At 38.1% G+C, this 12,040-nt stretch overlaps 1 protein-coding gene across 3 annotated transcripts in view; it reads left to right on the plus strand.

The window, feature by feature from the left end:
* LOC115044612 (CUB and sushi domain-containing protein 3-like) overlaps nt 1–12,040 on the plus strand; it is a 203,345-nt gene that overhangs the window by 35,313 nt on the left and 155,992 nt on the right. For all 3 annotated transcript variants that reach the window (XM_029503737.1, XM_029503739.1, XM_029503740.1), the window contains exon 4: nt 7,822–8,016. In XM_029503737.1, the coding sequence (XP_029359597.1) occupies nt 7,822–8,016 (195 nt within the window). The remainder of the gene's footprint in view (nt 1–7,821; nt 8,017–12,040) is intronic.

The raw sequence follows: 12,040 nt of genomic DNA on the forward strand, positions 1-12,040 counted from the left end.
CTAAACCGAAGATGGGGGATAACACAAGACAACACAGACACTTTCAAAAAAGCACAGGCAATCATTATGAAGAGGGGTGCCACGATTCTCTGAATCCTCAATTTGATTTTAATTACGATTCAAGGGTCCCAATTTGATTCTCACTCTTGTTTTTGTTTTTTTGGTCCTTTTAATACATAGCATTTTTAGGCTAGTCTAGTCTGTTTTGTTTTATTCCATTTTATTCCAAGGAAACCGTTTCATTTTTGAAATCTAATTTCCAGGGCCTTGTTATCAAATTTAAATCATTTACTAACAATAATAATAGTAATAACAGTAACTTGTTTCACCAGTAAACTGGGGAAAAAAAACAAAAAAAACTTAATGTAAACTTGCTGTATATGAAGGGCAACATCTTTGTGCTAAGATGCAACCTGCTTGTTATGTCATATTGTTTTCAGTACTCTGAATAAATGATTAAAGCCTCAAAGGGTTTTCCTCCGCTGAAGAAAGTAGCATGTCTGATGCTACAAATACTCCTATGGGGCGAGTTATTGCTTCAGCAAGAGTTTTTTTGTGGTAGTTTAGGTATAACTTAGGACATAAGAGATGACTACAAAAACATTTTGTTTTGTTCATTTCATGGTTAAGTCTCCTCCTTTATGATGCCTGGGGAGAACTCCTGCCATGTTTGTTGTGCTTCTGTGGAGTATGTGACACAGATGTAACAAAGCTTACAAACTGTAGTTTTCTTTTCGACAATGTGAACATTGTTGACATAACCTGGGGAAAGCAAAAATATTCCCACAATGGTGATTTCAGTGAAGCTGAGGGGGGTTTGAATCTGGCAATATGTCTACTACATCAGCAGTTGCCATGGTGTCTTTTAACTGGCTGCAGAAGTTAGAGGAATGGAGATTGTGACCCCCTTAATGATCATACAGAAGAGTTTGATTTGAACTGTATCCCCAGTCTGCTTCTACTTCCATTGTTAAATTATTATTATTCAGAAAATTTGGATTTCAACCTCAAAATAGAAAGCGTGCCATTTATGGATTATTTATAGTAGCTTCTCAAGCAATACATGAGGGGCCATTGAAGTGCGGACTAATAAAATAATTCAAATCATATGCCCTTGCATTTTCAGTCATCAGATCTTGAAATTCCAACAGTAAAAACATGAGTGACCTGTATGTAATTTCAAACCTTTAGTATAATTTCAGATATTAACATTCTTTAATGACAAGTTTAATCTTTAAAAAGCAACTTCATCAATCCAACCCACATACTATTGCATTCCCACTCTATTTGTAATGTGTGTCAGAGAACTGATTTCACCAAAATGATAAAGAATTGCATCATGCATCACTGATTACCATATTAATACGTCTTATTGACTCCAAGCCAAGCGATTTACGTTAGTGAAGCTGATGATTTTCCCCCTATATATCTGTAGAATGGGCAGAGTAAGTGATAACTTTGATTACTATGATTTATTTTTTTTTAAGTATACATTCTTTACTAAATCCAATAAAGTAGGCCTTCCTGGCTGCCTGCACATACTGAACAGAAGTTGGTATGCAAAAGAAAAGGAAAAGCTACATTTCATCACCTTATATTTTTTCTCTTTGTTCTTTTGTTAGTCCTGTAAGTTATTTCCACTGCCTTTTTTTGTTTGCTTGTTTATAACAGCTAGCTGGCCCATTTGTTTTTCTGTCTGTGGTACTACGTTGTTTGTCAGTTGTGGAGTTATATAGGTCTGTGAATAGTCATTTGATGTCACAGCCATTGTACACACACATGCAATACCTGTGAGCCAATCAGACTGTGTGGTTTGAACTAACCGTTTTATTACAGTGGCCGTATCGTGATGCTGCCATGGTATGATGCTCTTACAGGATTAAAAGGGAGACTCTCAAAACATGATATTGCCGCTTTTAACTATACTGATAGTGGACGAGAACATATTTTAAGAGAGAAAGAAATAATGGATGACTTTATTGGCTCAAAGTCAGAATGAAACTGAGTTATAGGTATTGCCGAAGTGTGTTTTCGGAGAGCTAGCTTGCCCCATAATGTGAGTTTAATTAATATACGTAATATGACTCATTATCACGGTCAGTGCTTACAGCCATTGCAGACCGCTTAGAGTATGAGTCCATACCTGATATGTATAGCACAGTAAGCGATGTATGTATTGGCTCTGCAGCACTTGACCTTATTTCCTCTTTTTTTGGCGCAGTTCTTTGCCAGTAAATCATCCAGCATTTGAAGACAGTTCAGCAGCCAAAACTTCACTGATCCAATTTTCTAAAATAGTTGTAAGGCTGTCAAATGGCCAAATGGTAAAATGGTACAGTATGCCCTTGGTATTCTCCTGTGACCGTCACCACCCTTATTTGGTGAATGTCCATCACAAGGTGTTAGTGTCAGGGGAAGGTTTTAGTGAAACAGTTTGTGGATTCAGTCTTACCATCTGGTTGTACACAGCCTCAGTCCTGACCAGTTGCATTTCTCTATTTTGCTGATTTTTTTTTTTGATTTTTTTTTATTTATTTTAAAATTTTTTATGCAAAACAGTGCATCTGAGGTTTTCTGCATCAAGCTGTCAAGGGTTTACAGATATTTAGATTGCCTGTGATGCGCTTTGTCACATTTAGTTTAACTCCACAAATTTGTATTTGTTAAAACACATACATTTCAATTTCACAGGCTCTCTGTAACTCCCATGGAGATGTATTTGCTGTTTGTTGCAAAGGATCATGCTGCACCATTGAGGGGTGCATATATTAATCCCAGGCTGCTGTATGGAGCAGTAATTGATAAACAGGGAGGCATGGCTGCAGAATAATACAGAAGAGGGAAAAGCATTAGATAACTGTTTTCTACTCACATGGGGGTTGGTCAACACACTATATGCTTAAGTTTGTGTAAACAACAGTTTGCATATTTATTAATCCAAAGTACTGCAGCTTCAAATGCATGTAATACTTAGTAGTCAGGCTCTCCCATCTCACCACTGACCTCTGCACTGGTCAGATGTCAATAATGCATAGAATCTCAAATCTGCTGCTCACTCCTCACCCTTACATTGGCCAGCACGTCTTTAGTGCTGTGAAATATGTGCCTCCATCATTTCTTATGCCTTGATTTGCAAATCCTTCACAAAGATATTACCTAAAGAAGCTGTCAATCATACATTTCCATTTGTATGCGCTTCTCCTCTGACCCATGCAAGTTGCTTGGGGAAGGTGGTGCTTCATTTGGAAGAAAGAAATAAAATAACATGGATGATACATAGGGTCGCAAAACTCTGGGAAATTTCAAGGTAATAAAAGTGTACGCGAATAAACAGGCATAAAAATGTGAAGGTCGAACTTCAGCGAGCCTGATTATAGTTGAGGAAGATTTTACTTTTATTTAGTTGGCGTAGTTCATGTTTTTTGTTGTTTTTGTTCTTGTTCAATACAAGAATTAAAACTTGATAAAGTTGTACAATCAAATAGGTTAATTGACATGTCAAGTTTTTTTTTTTTATTTTATTATTTTGCATGGATGTCTGCTTGTGACAGAACAAAGTTTTTATCACAATGTGATGTGGTTAGCTTAACTGTTAAACCGAGTGCACTAAGTTAGCGAATGTTTGCTCTATCGGAGAAAGGGCAACGGTTTCTGAAAGCTGAGAATTTGCGCTTCACAGCAAATGTAGGGTCATTACAATAATTCCACTCGTGCTGTTGCCGGAAGTCAGTCCACACTGTAGTTAACTGTTAATACATTCTTTCGACATACGCTGAACTGCCAGTTATTGAAGGTTCCAATAGGAACCATATTATTCAAAGTATGAAACTATCTCTATCTTAATAAAGTGAAATCTCTGATGCACATTTGTCTGTTGCTTCGTCAGGTAAGATCCAGTTATCAACTGTAACATAGACTGTTTGCCTCCTTCTCTTTCCAATTCATAAATCACAAGGCCTATTGATTCCTAGAGCCCATCAGTATAAGTTCTTTTTAAATACATCACCAATCTAAATTAATTACTCTAATGATGTCTTGTGTCGTTGCTTCCTGCACTCTTGTGACACCAACAGGTCTAAGATGGCGGGTCATTTTTGACTTATGTCCAATATTCAAAAATTGGATCCCTTGAGTTCAATGCAAGCTAAATCTCTGCCACATTGGGGTTTTCAGCCAATTTGATTTTGAAGAAGTGGTTTTTCACTTCAACTTTTCTGTCTTTCACTTTCAAACTTTCTGTTGATTGTTCATGAGGAAGCAAGAAACAATCCAGTTTATAGAATGACTCAGAGCCTTTGATGTAGTCAAGGTCAAAGGGAAATGCAATAAAAACTGAATTCTACATCATCACTGCCTCCTTCTCTTTGACCTGCAAATTTTGTGGCAAAGGTGTTAAACTTTTATTCAACTGGCATGAAGCTTGAAGTGAGTACTGCGATACCCTTCACATAAAGACATTGTGTTGCATGTCTGCATGTATCTGGGCCGCTTAGCCAATGAGCATGGACGATTTTTGCGAGCCAACACCAGCTGAAACAGAGGCAGGAGGCAGGCACTGCTCAAAACATCTGCCTTTACATTGTATGGAATCGCTGTACCAAAAATATTTCCTCTGGAAGTGCTGCCCCCATATGTTGGCTAATACTTCCTGTTGTTCTTTGTAGAAAAACAAATGTGTCAGTTTGCATAAGCTGAAGTTCTTTTCTTTTTTAAAAAAATTCCTGTTACATTTTTATTCATTAGCACAGAGCTCTCGAAAGTGTGAGACCCCTATTACATCTGCACGCGTTATTATTTTCTCAACGGTGCCATTGTGAAAATAAAGACAGCCGAGTCCTTTGCTCGGCATTGACGTGGGGAAACAAAAATTGGTACACATATCTGTCATGGCCAGCACAAGATAGTTTCATGGACCCATACCCCAAGTCCAAATGCAAGTTGGCCATTTTGATTTGAAGTTACAATTTTGTTGATTTTGCAGGTCTCATAACTCTTTTTACAGTTTTAGTCCAAAATCATCTCAAGACCTTGAAGATGAAAAGTTAATCTTTATCATCCGTTACCTGCTTGGTGTGGCGGCAATGTGTCGCCATAACATAGGAAATTAGTATCACTCCAGCATTCATTGTGAAATTTGCCAAACATTTTGCACGCAAGCCAAAACTCCTGCCCTGAACATGTTAAATGTCTTTACTGAGTCAGACTCACAGAGCCACTAACTGGACACAGGAAGTCAGATTCATAACACAAACATTGATTAGCAGGATATGCAAATGGTGTGTTCTCCACACTACAAGACTGCTCTACAACATGACATATGATTGGTGGGTGCTATCTAGCACCACATGGTGGACACCCATGATACATTGCACCGATGCCACTCCGAGCGTTCAGCTTTAATGCAACGGGGTCGGAGTGAGTGCAGGGCACTCCGAGTTGCCATTCATCGCTGCTTGCAGCTTTTAATTTAATTTTTGCTTGCAAACATAAACAGCTGTCACGATTTATATTGCATTCATTAGCGATCTTTTGTATGAGAGAGCTGCATGTGAGCATCTGCAGTGTAAAGTGGATTACTAATTGGATTTCTAAAATCATTCCTGGAAATTAACATTCACATAGAAATTACGACTACAGAGACGTGGTTCCTAATGAACTCAACTACAAGATCAGGGCTTCAAATATAATATCCCTTTATGTCTGGCTATGCGTTCATTGATCACTGGGCCAAAATAACACAGTGTGTTTGTGTAAAACCGACTTTCTTTTTCCTGGCTTTCCAGTTGGAATAAGTAGCTACAAGCAGATGGCTCATATCAAAAATAATAATTCAACTTCACTGCATGGTTAGTCAAAAGTTGTACTATAGCAATAAGTATCCTATTCTTATAATGGGGACAGCTTTGGATTTAATCAGGCTAATTGAGTTGTATTGATCACTTCCCTCAAATTAGGATAAGCAGTATTCTTTATTGCAAAGCTAACCCGTTAAGTGCCAGTTAAAAAAAATACTTCATTTTGATATCAAAGTATCAAAAGACTGAGGCTTGAAAGTGGTTAGAGATAAAGGCTGACAGTAAATGAGAAAAAGTTTGCTTATGACCCAAAGTTTATGAGGTTAATACAGTACAGGCCAAAAGTTTGGACACACTTTCCTATTCATTTGAATGACAATGTGTGTCCAAACATTTGGCCTGTACTGCACATTAATCATCCAATTTGCATATTATGACCTCACTGGGCGGGTTTCAGAAAATACTGGATGTTAAACATATCTGACCTTTTTTTGTGTGTGTGCCATTTTATGCACATAGAAATCATGGGAAAGAGTAAAATGTAACCATAATTTACCATAATTAACCATAATTAACCATAATTACGATTAGAGCATATAGCATACATATGACTTGATGTCATCTCCTCGAGGCAGATAGCCTTCAGAATCACAATCAGTGGATAACCGATCAAAGACTTTATCACTCTATCACGTGCACTTGAATTCAAAGGACAGAATTTTTCCAGTTTCAATGCTGAGTGAGCATCTGTTCTATTACGTACGGAGATTTTGCAAACTGGATGTGTCTTTAAAATACACTGTATATGGCCATAGTAATGAAAGCATACTAATTCAGTTTTTGTCAGTATGAAGTGCAATTTTTTTACAGAAATGATCTTGACAGATATACCGTGAACAACCAGAGCATTCACACCACCTGTCTTTGGTGTTGGTGTTGACCCCCCCCCTCCAGAAGAACATGTTAAGTTCCTTCTACAGGGGAGTCAGCACTGAGGTTATCATGCAACCTTAAACAATTTGTTCAAAACGTACTCAGCATGAATGACCCGTGGCCATTATTGTGCAGTTTGGCTGTCACAGGTATTCATTTTTTTTTTTTTTAATGCTAGCTTTGGCCAGGCGCCCTCCTGCTTTCGAGCTAAATAGTCAAAACTTGGGCCTTATCATGCACAATTTTACAGGGAAAAGTGGCACTATTCATTTTAGACTCATTTCAAGGCCAAAAATGTCAATAGGTCCGATAGGGGAAAGTGTTGCCATTTAAACAAAGTGGACAGGAAAATGACAACGGTCTCGGTCTGAATTAGCACAGACTGTCTGTGTTTCCTCATGTGCTGGGCTACGATAGGGCCCACAGACTCAATTTAAAAACAAATGTGTAACTCCTGAGGCAAAAGGAAGCCCATAATCTGTCATTGCCCTGTCCTGGCTTTCCTGATACATTTTTTGAAAACTGCACATGTACGGGGGAATTTTGACTCAGATTGAGTTATGGGGCTCTACCAGAGGAGAGGAATGTACTAGAAGATTTTGTTCAACCAAAGAATAAAGGATTGAACAGCCCTGCATGGCTGTTTATCACACCTTACAACAGTAGATCTTTATAAAAATTATTTCTCAGTAGTTTACCATGGAGTAAATTTATCATAAACCTGCCCTGTCAGAGCATGGGCACAATAGAATCACTCTAGTAATTTCTTGGAATTGCTTTGCTGTGGAAGATATATAACTTCAATATGTCATCTTCAGAAATGTGTCTGTGTGGGGATTTAAATTGAATAATGGATTATTAATGGAATTTTGTTGAAAGTTACCTTATTTTTATTGTTGCTGCTTTTCTGCACTTCTGACTTACATAGTGATTTACCTGTCTTATTTCATTGTGCTTTGTTTAGGAATCATTAAGTTTAGTGCTTTAGAGAGTTTAGTGTCTATTCATGTTTTTTTGTGATGTTATGTATTTTACACAGCAGCACATTTCTATTCTTAATGGTTCTGTCTTCTGTTTCCTCTTTTTTTTTCAGAGCTGAGAAGTAGTTCATGTGGAAATCCAGGTGTGCCACCCAAAGGCATACTGAATGGCACTCAGTTCAACATTGGTGACAAAATCCGCTACCGCTGTGTCAGTGGCTATGTCCTTGATGGACATTCACTTCTCACATGTGTCACCAATGCAGGTGGTGTGTCAGTGTGGGACTTTCCTGTGCCAATCTGCAGAGGTGAGGATTCTTTATGACTTAATTGAGTTGGGTATCTTTTCAATTGCATGTAATGATTCCCAGTTTCTTAAGCCAAAATTTTCTCCCATCTGTGTAATTAAAACGCCATTAAATGGTGTCATGGACAATACATGATGTTATCTATGTATTTGAGGCTTGTCCAAGAATTCTGAAATGAGCATATGATGAGCTTCTCTTAACCTCGTGTCATTTGATTTCCATGAATTTCTTAAAACTAATTGCTTTGCAGTGATTGACAGTTTGATGACTTCTCAATGACTGGCCTGTGCTTAAGATTCAGTACTAATAGATGTCTTCATTCGATTTATGACTTTATATTCAATCTGATGGAGTCTGGACTTATTTTACTTCATGTTACAAAAAGTTGATTAGAGCCGCAGTGCCTTGAAAGGTTAATTAAATATTTATTCCTGGAGATGAGATAGCTTAAATGCATTAACGCTGTAAGCAGGAGTTAAACATGCCCATTTTTATGCTCTGTTTCTGCCATGGTCGGACTTGGTTGGCTCTTCTTTAAATTTCTGCCAGTTTTAACAAAATACGCCACTGTTTTCATTCCATGACCTGTCTGTCTCGCTGCCTAACTGAAGTATGTTACCTCGTGCTCTGTCTTTTTCATTCTATCCAAAGATTCCTACTGTTAGACATAAAAAGAAATAAGTCATCTTATCATATGAATCAGATCTAGAGTCAGGGCACCTGAAATTAAAATCCAAACTTATTCATTCATACCTGCAGTATTGAATAAAGGCAGACTTTGCCTGGTACATGCATGGGACTGCAGGTGCATCGTTTGGCCATTGACCTTGTAACACGTGAATTTAACAAGCCAATGGAAAATGTTGAGTATTGATTAGTGACCATTATTAGAGCTGATGGCGTTGACACAATAATTCCGCTTTAACGCAATGTATCGCTAGTTACAGAAATTGTGCCGTTAGCACAGTTCTATTTGACCTTATGCCTCATCTGTTGTTAATGTTGTAATTCGACTGTGCATGGCTTCACATCGCCTCCGTGTGGTAATTGAATTTAAAGGCAGACCCGCCCAACTGGTGAGTGATGTACAAAGGCCTCTTGAATGGCAAGTTTCACTTCAAAACTTTGCAAGATGATTCACGTCACAAAATGATGGCGGTGTGTAGTTATTGTCAAGCTGAGTTCAGTTATCACATATTGCATCAGCATAGATCTTGTAGCCGCAGCTTGAGCTCTGGCAATGTCTGACCACACCTTACAGCGTTTGCCCAAAAACAATGGCTGCATCAACCTCCCACAAATTAACGGCCGAATTTCAGGCCGATTTATGTAGTGGAGGATGATGGTCGGCACCACATAAATTTGATTGCTTCTAATGACCCATCTTCAATTTTCAATCAATTTTCTCTTGTCCCAGTTGTTTTTAAGTTGTGAAAATACAATTAGTATGAACATAGTGTCCACACTTTCAATAATTTCACTTGAAATCTTTATTTTGTGTAAAATTTTAATGAATATCTTTTTTTATTAACTACATGAAATAATTTGATTAATCTCGATAAAATTTTTTAATTGCTTGACATTCCTAAAAATGACCTATAGTGGAAAGAAGAGAGGGAGTCCTTTACAAGTACAGATAATTCCTTTAGGAGTTGATGTAATTATGCCCTAAATCTAAACATCCCTTTTACCCAAACCATCTCTCAGTAAAAGCTACTGTAATTTCTACAGACAGCACCCACCTCAGTGTACCATAAATGAAACAACACCAGGAAAAAGCTCATAGGGAGAAGGGTTGAAAATTGAAGCCATTCAACATCCAGACCTTTTCATTTGAATCTAAAAGAATGAGCTGCTTTCGTGTTTCCAAACGGCTTTATCAACTTAACCTTACCTGATAATGATACAATTATTTCCTGCAATTTGTCACAATGGGAATATTTTGAAATAGACACTTGTTTCCTTTTAACCGTTTTTTAATTTAATATAGTCTCACAAACTGCATGAGAATAGCTGCATGTGTTAATTAATTATTGACATTTTAAATTTTCACGGATTACTAAATCTAAAATCCAAACAACACTAAGTCAAAGGTCTCCCTCGCCTTTATAGACAATCCCACAAAATCCAAAAACCAGCAGAGCAAATGTGGTCATGCGAACTCATTCTATAATGCAAGGCACGGCGAAAAGAGAACGGCTCAGCATATGGGTGAGGACAGTAAAGCTTGGTGAAGGGTTCCTTTCCATTTAAACAGAGTGTCAGGTATTGCCAGGGGCCACAAACATCTGTCCTCTTCAGGCCTGGCCACTGCTTCAGCCACTCTCTCTCACCACTGAATCTAGCCCGGCTCATGTACGGTATGTGGGCAGATGGTCCTTTGATCTTATTTCCTCAGAGATCCTGCCCTTTCTGCTCATCACCAATTGTCTCACACTGAACACACAGCAACACTTAATCTCTACCCAATCCACTGTCTACCCCTGACTGCCTCCCAACACCTCAGTCACCCCATTTTGTTGCTGTGTCTCTCTCTGTTACCGTTTTCCCAGTTTTTTTCTACATCTCACTCCAAATTGCAGCCTGCTGTGTATAACTGACATAAGTGGTAGAAAAGGAAAAACAGAAAGTGCAAGGAGACGTACAGACTATGCCTGGCAATGAAGTAATGTTGAAGCCGATTGTGATGAATATTAGAGATCATTACTAAATAGGGGGAATATATAAAGATAGAATTTTTTGTTGGACAGAGTTGTGAGCTTTCATTTAAACGTGTTCGCTGCAGTGTTCACCCAGGACGCCCAACATCGAAGTCAGTATGGATATAGCAGAGTACGTCAATATTTTTTTCCCCTTATTCTGTCTCTCTATGAATTAATGTACACAACCCTAACACATTTTATTATCTTTGTTAATAGGGAAAATAGAATTTATTTGGCTCCTAGGATGAAAGGCATCCTGTGATAATTGAATCGTAACTATGCAGTGTCTTGTAGTTAATGAAAAGCTAACATAAAGCCCTGTTTAGATCAACCATAAACGTATGGTTCTCCTTGGCCACAGTCTCCCTGAAAACCAACAAAAAGGTTGACAGGAAAACACAGAGGGGTAAGGAGATATTAGTGTGCAGTCCAAGAGACTGGAAGTCTGACAAAAAGAAGCAGGCAGAGTCAAATTCAAGCTGAAAGGCAGTGAGATGGAGAATTAATGACTATTCTAATTGTGAGTTGCTGCTGCCTCTCACAGGAGCCCATTTCGATTCCTTCCATCTAAATCGTCTCTGGACATTCATTAAACCAGGCAGCGAGACAGCAAACAGGGACACTGTGGGAACAAGAGAATATGGTCTATAGATACACTGTCATTCTTGCTTCCAGCCACTGTCCAACAGAATAGGAAAATTAGGCCACAGCACATCTTTGATTTTTAAAACATTTCTATGTCCATTGGTGTGACTGGACTAAATGCAAAGTCCTCTCTGCAGTGCCTTGTGAAGTTGCTACCAAACAAATTGAGATTTGAAATCTGAAACTGCCCATGGCAAAATGTTCCTATCCTAGTGAGTGCCAAGTTGAGAGCTGACATGATAAGAGATGAGTGTCTTCACCAAGCTACTGCTAGAAATCCTATCATTGAATTATTGCATTTTAAAACTGGTAATAGTTTAAAAAGCATTTGTGTCCATGGTGAACTTCCATATTCAGTTATCATTGATTTTAGAAGATTAGTAAGACAATGTGATGATATTTCCATATTCTACATAAGAGATATGTTCAAATCTCCTCCCTATATGAAGCATTGTGAATAGTGCTGGGGTACTAACATATTGCTGACTGATTGCTGACTGTATTTGAAGTTTGAAAATAGCAAGATGGTCACTATAATGAAATGATCCACAGAAATATGTATGATGCTGCATAAATTGCATTTCTGCGCCCATTAGAGAGCTCCGTCCTATTCCTCAACTTTATCAATGTATGATGTCATGACATGACCTGTGGCTTATTAAATGAGGAATAAACTG

Source organism: Echeneis naucrates, chromosome 6, assembly GCF_900963305.1.
Source record: "Echeneis naucrates chromosome 6, fEcheNa1.1, whole genome shotgun sequence".
NCBI lineage: Eukaryota > Metazoa > Chordata > Actinopteri > Carangiformes > Echeneidae > Echeneis > Echeneis naucrates.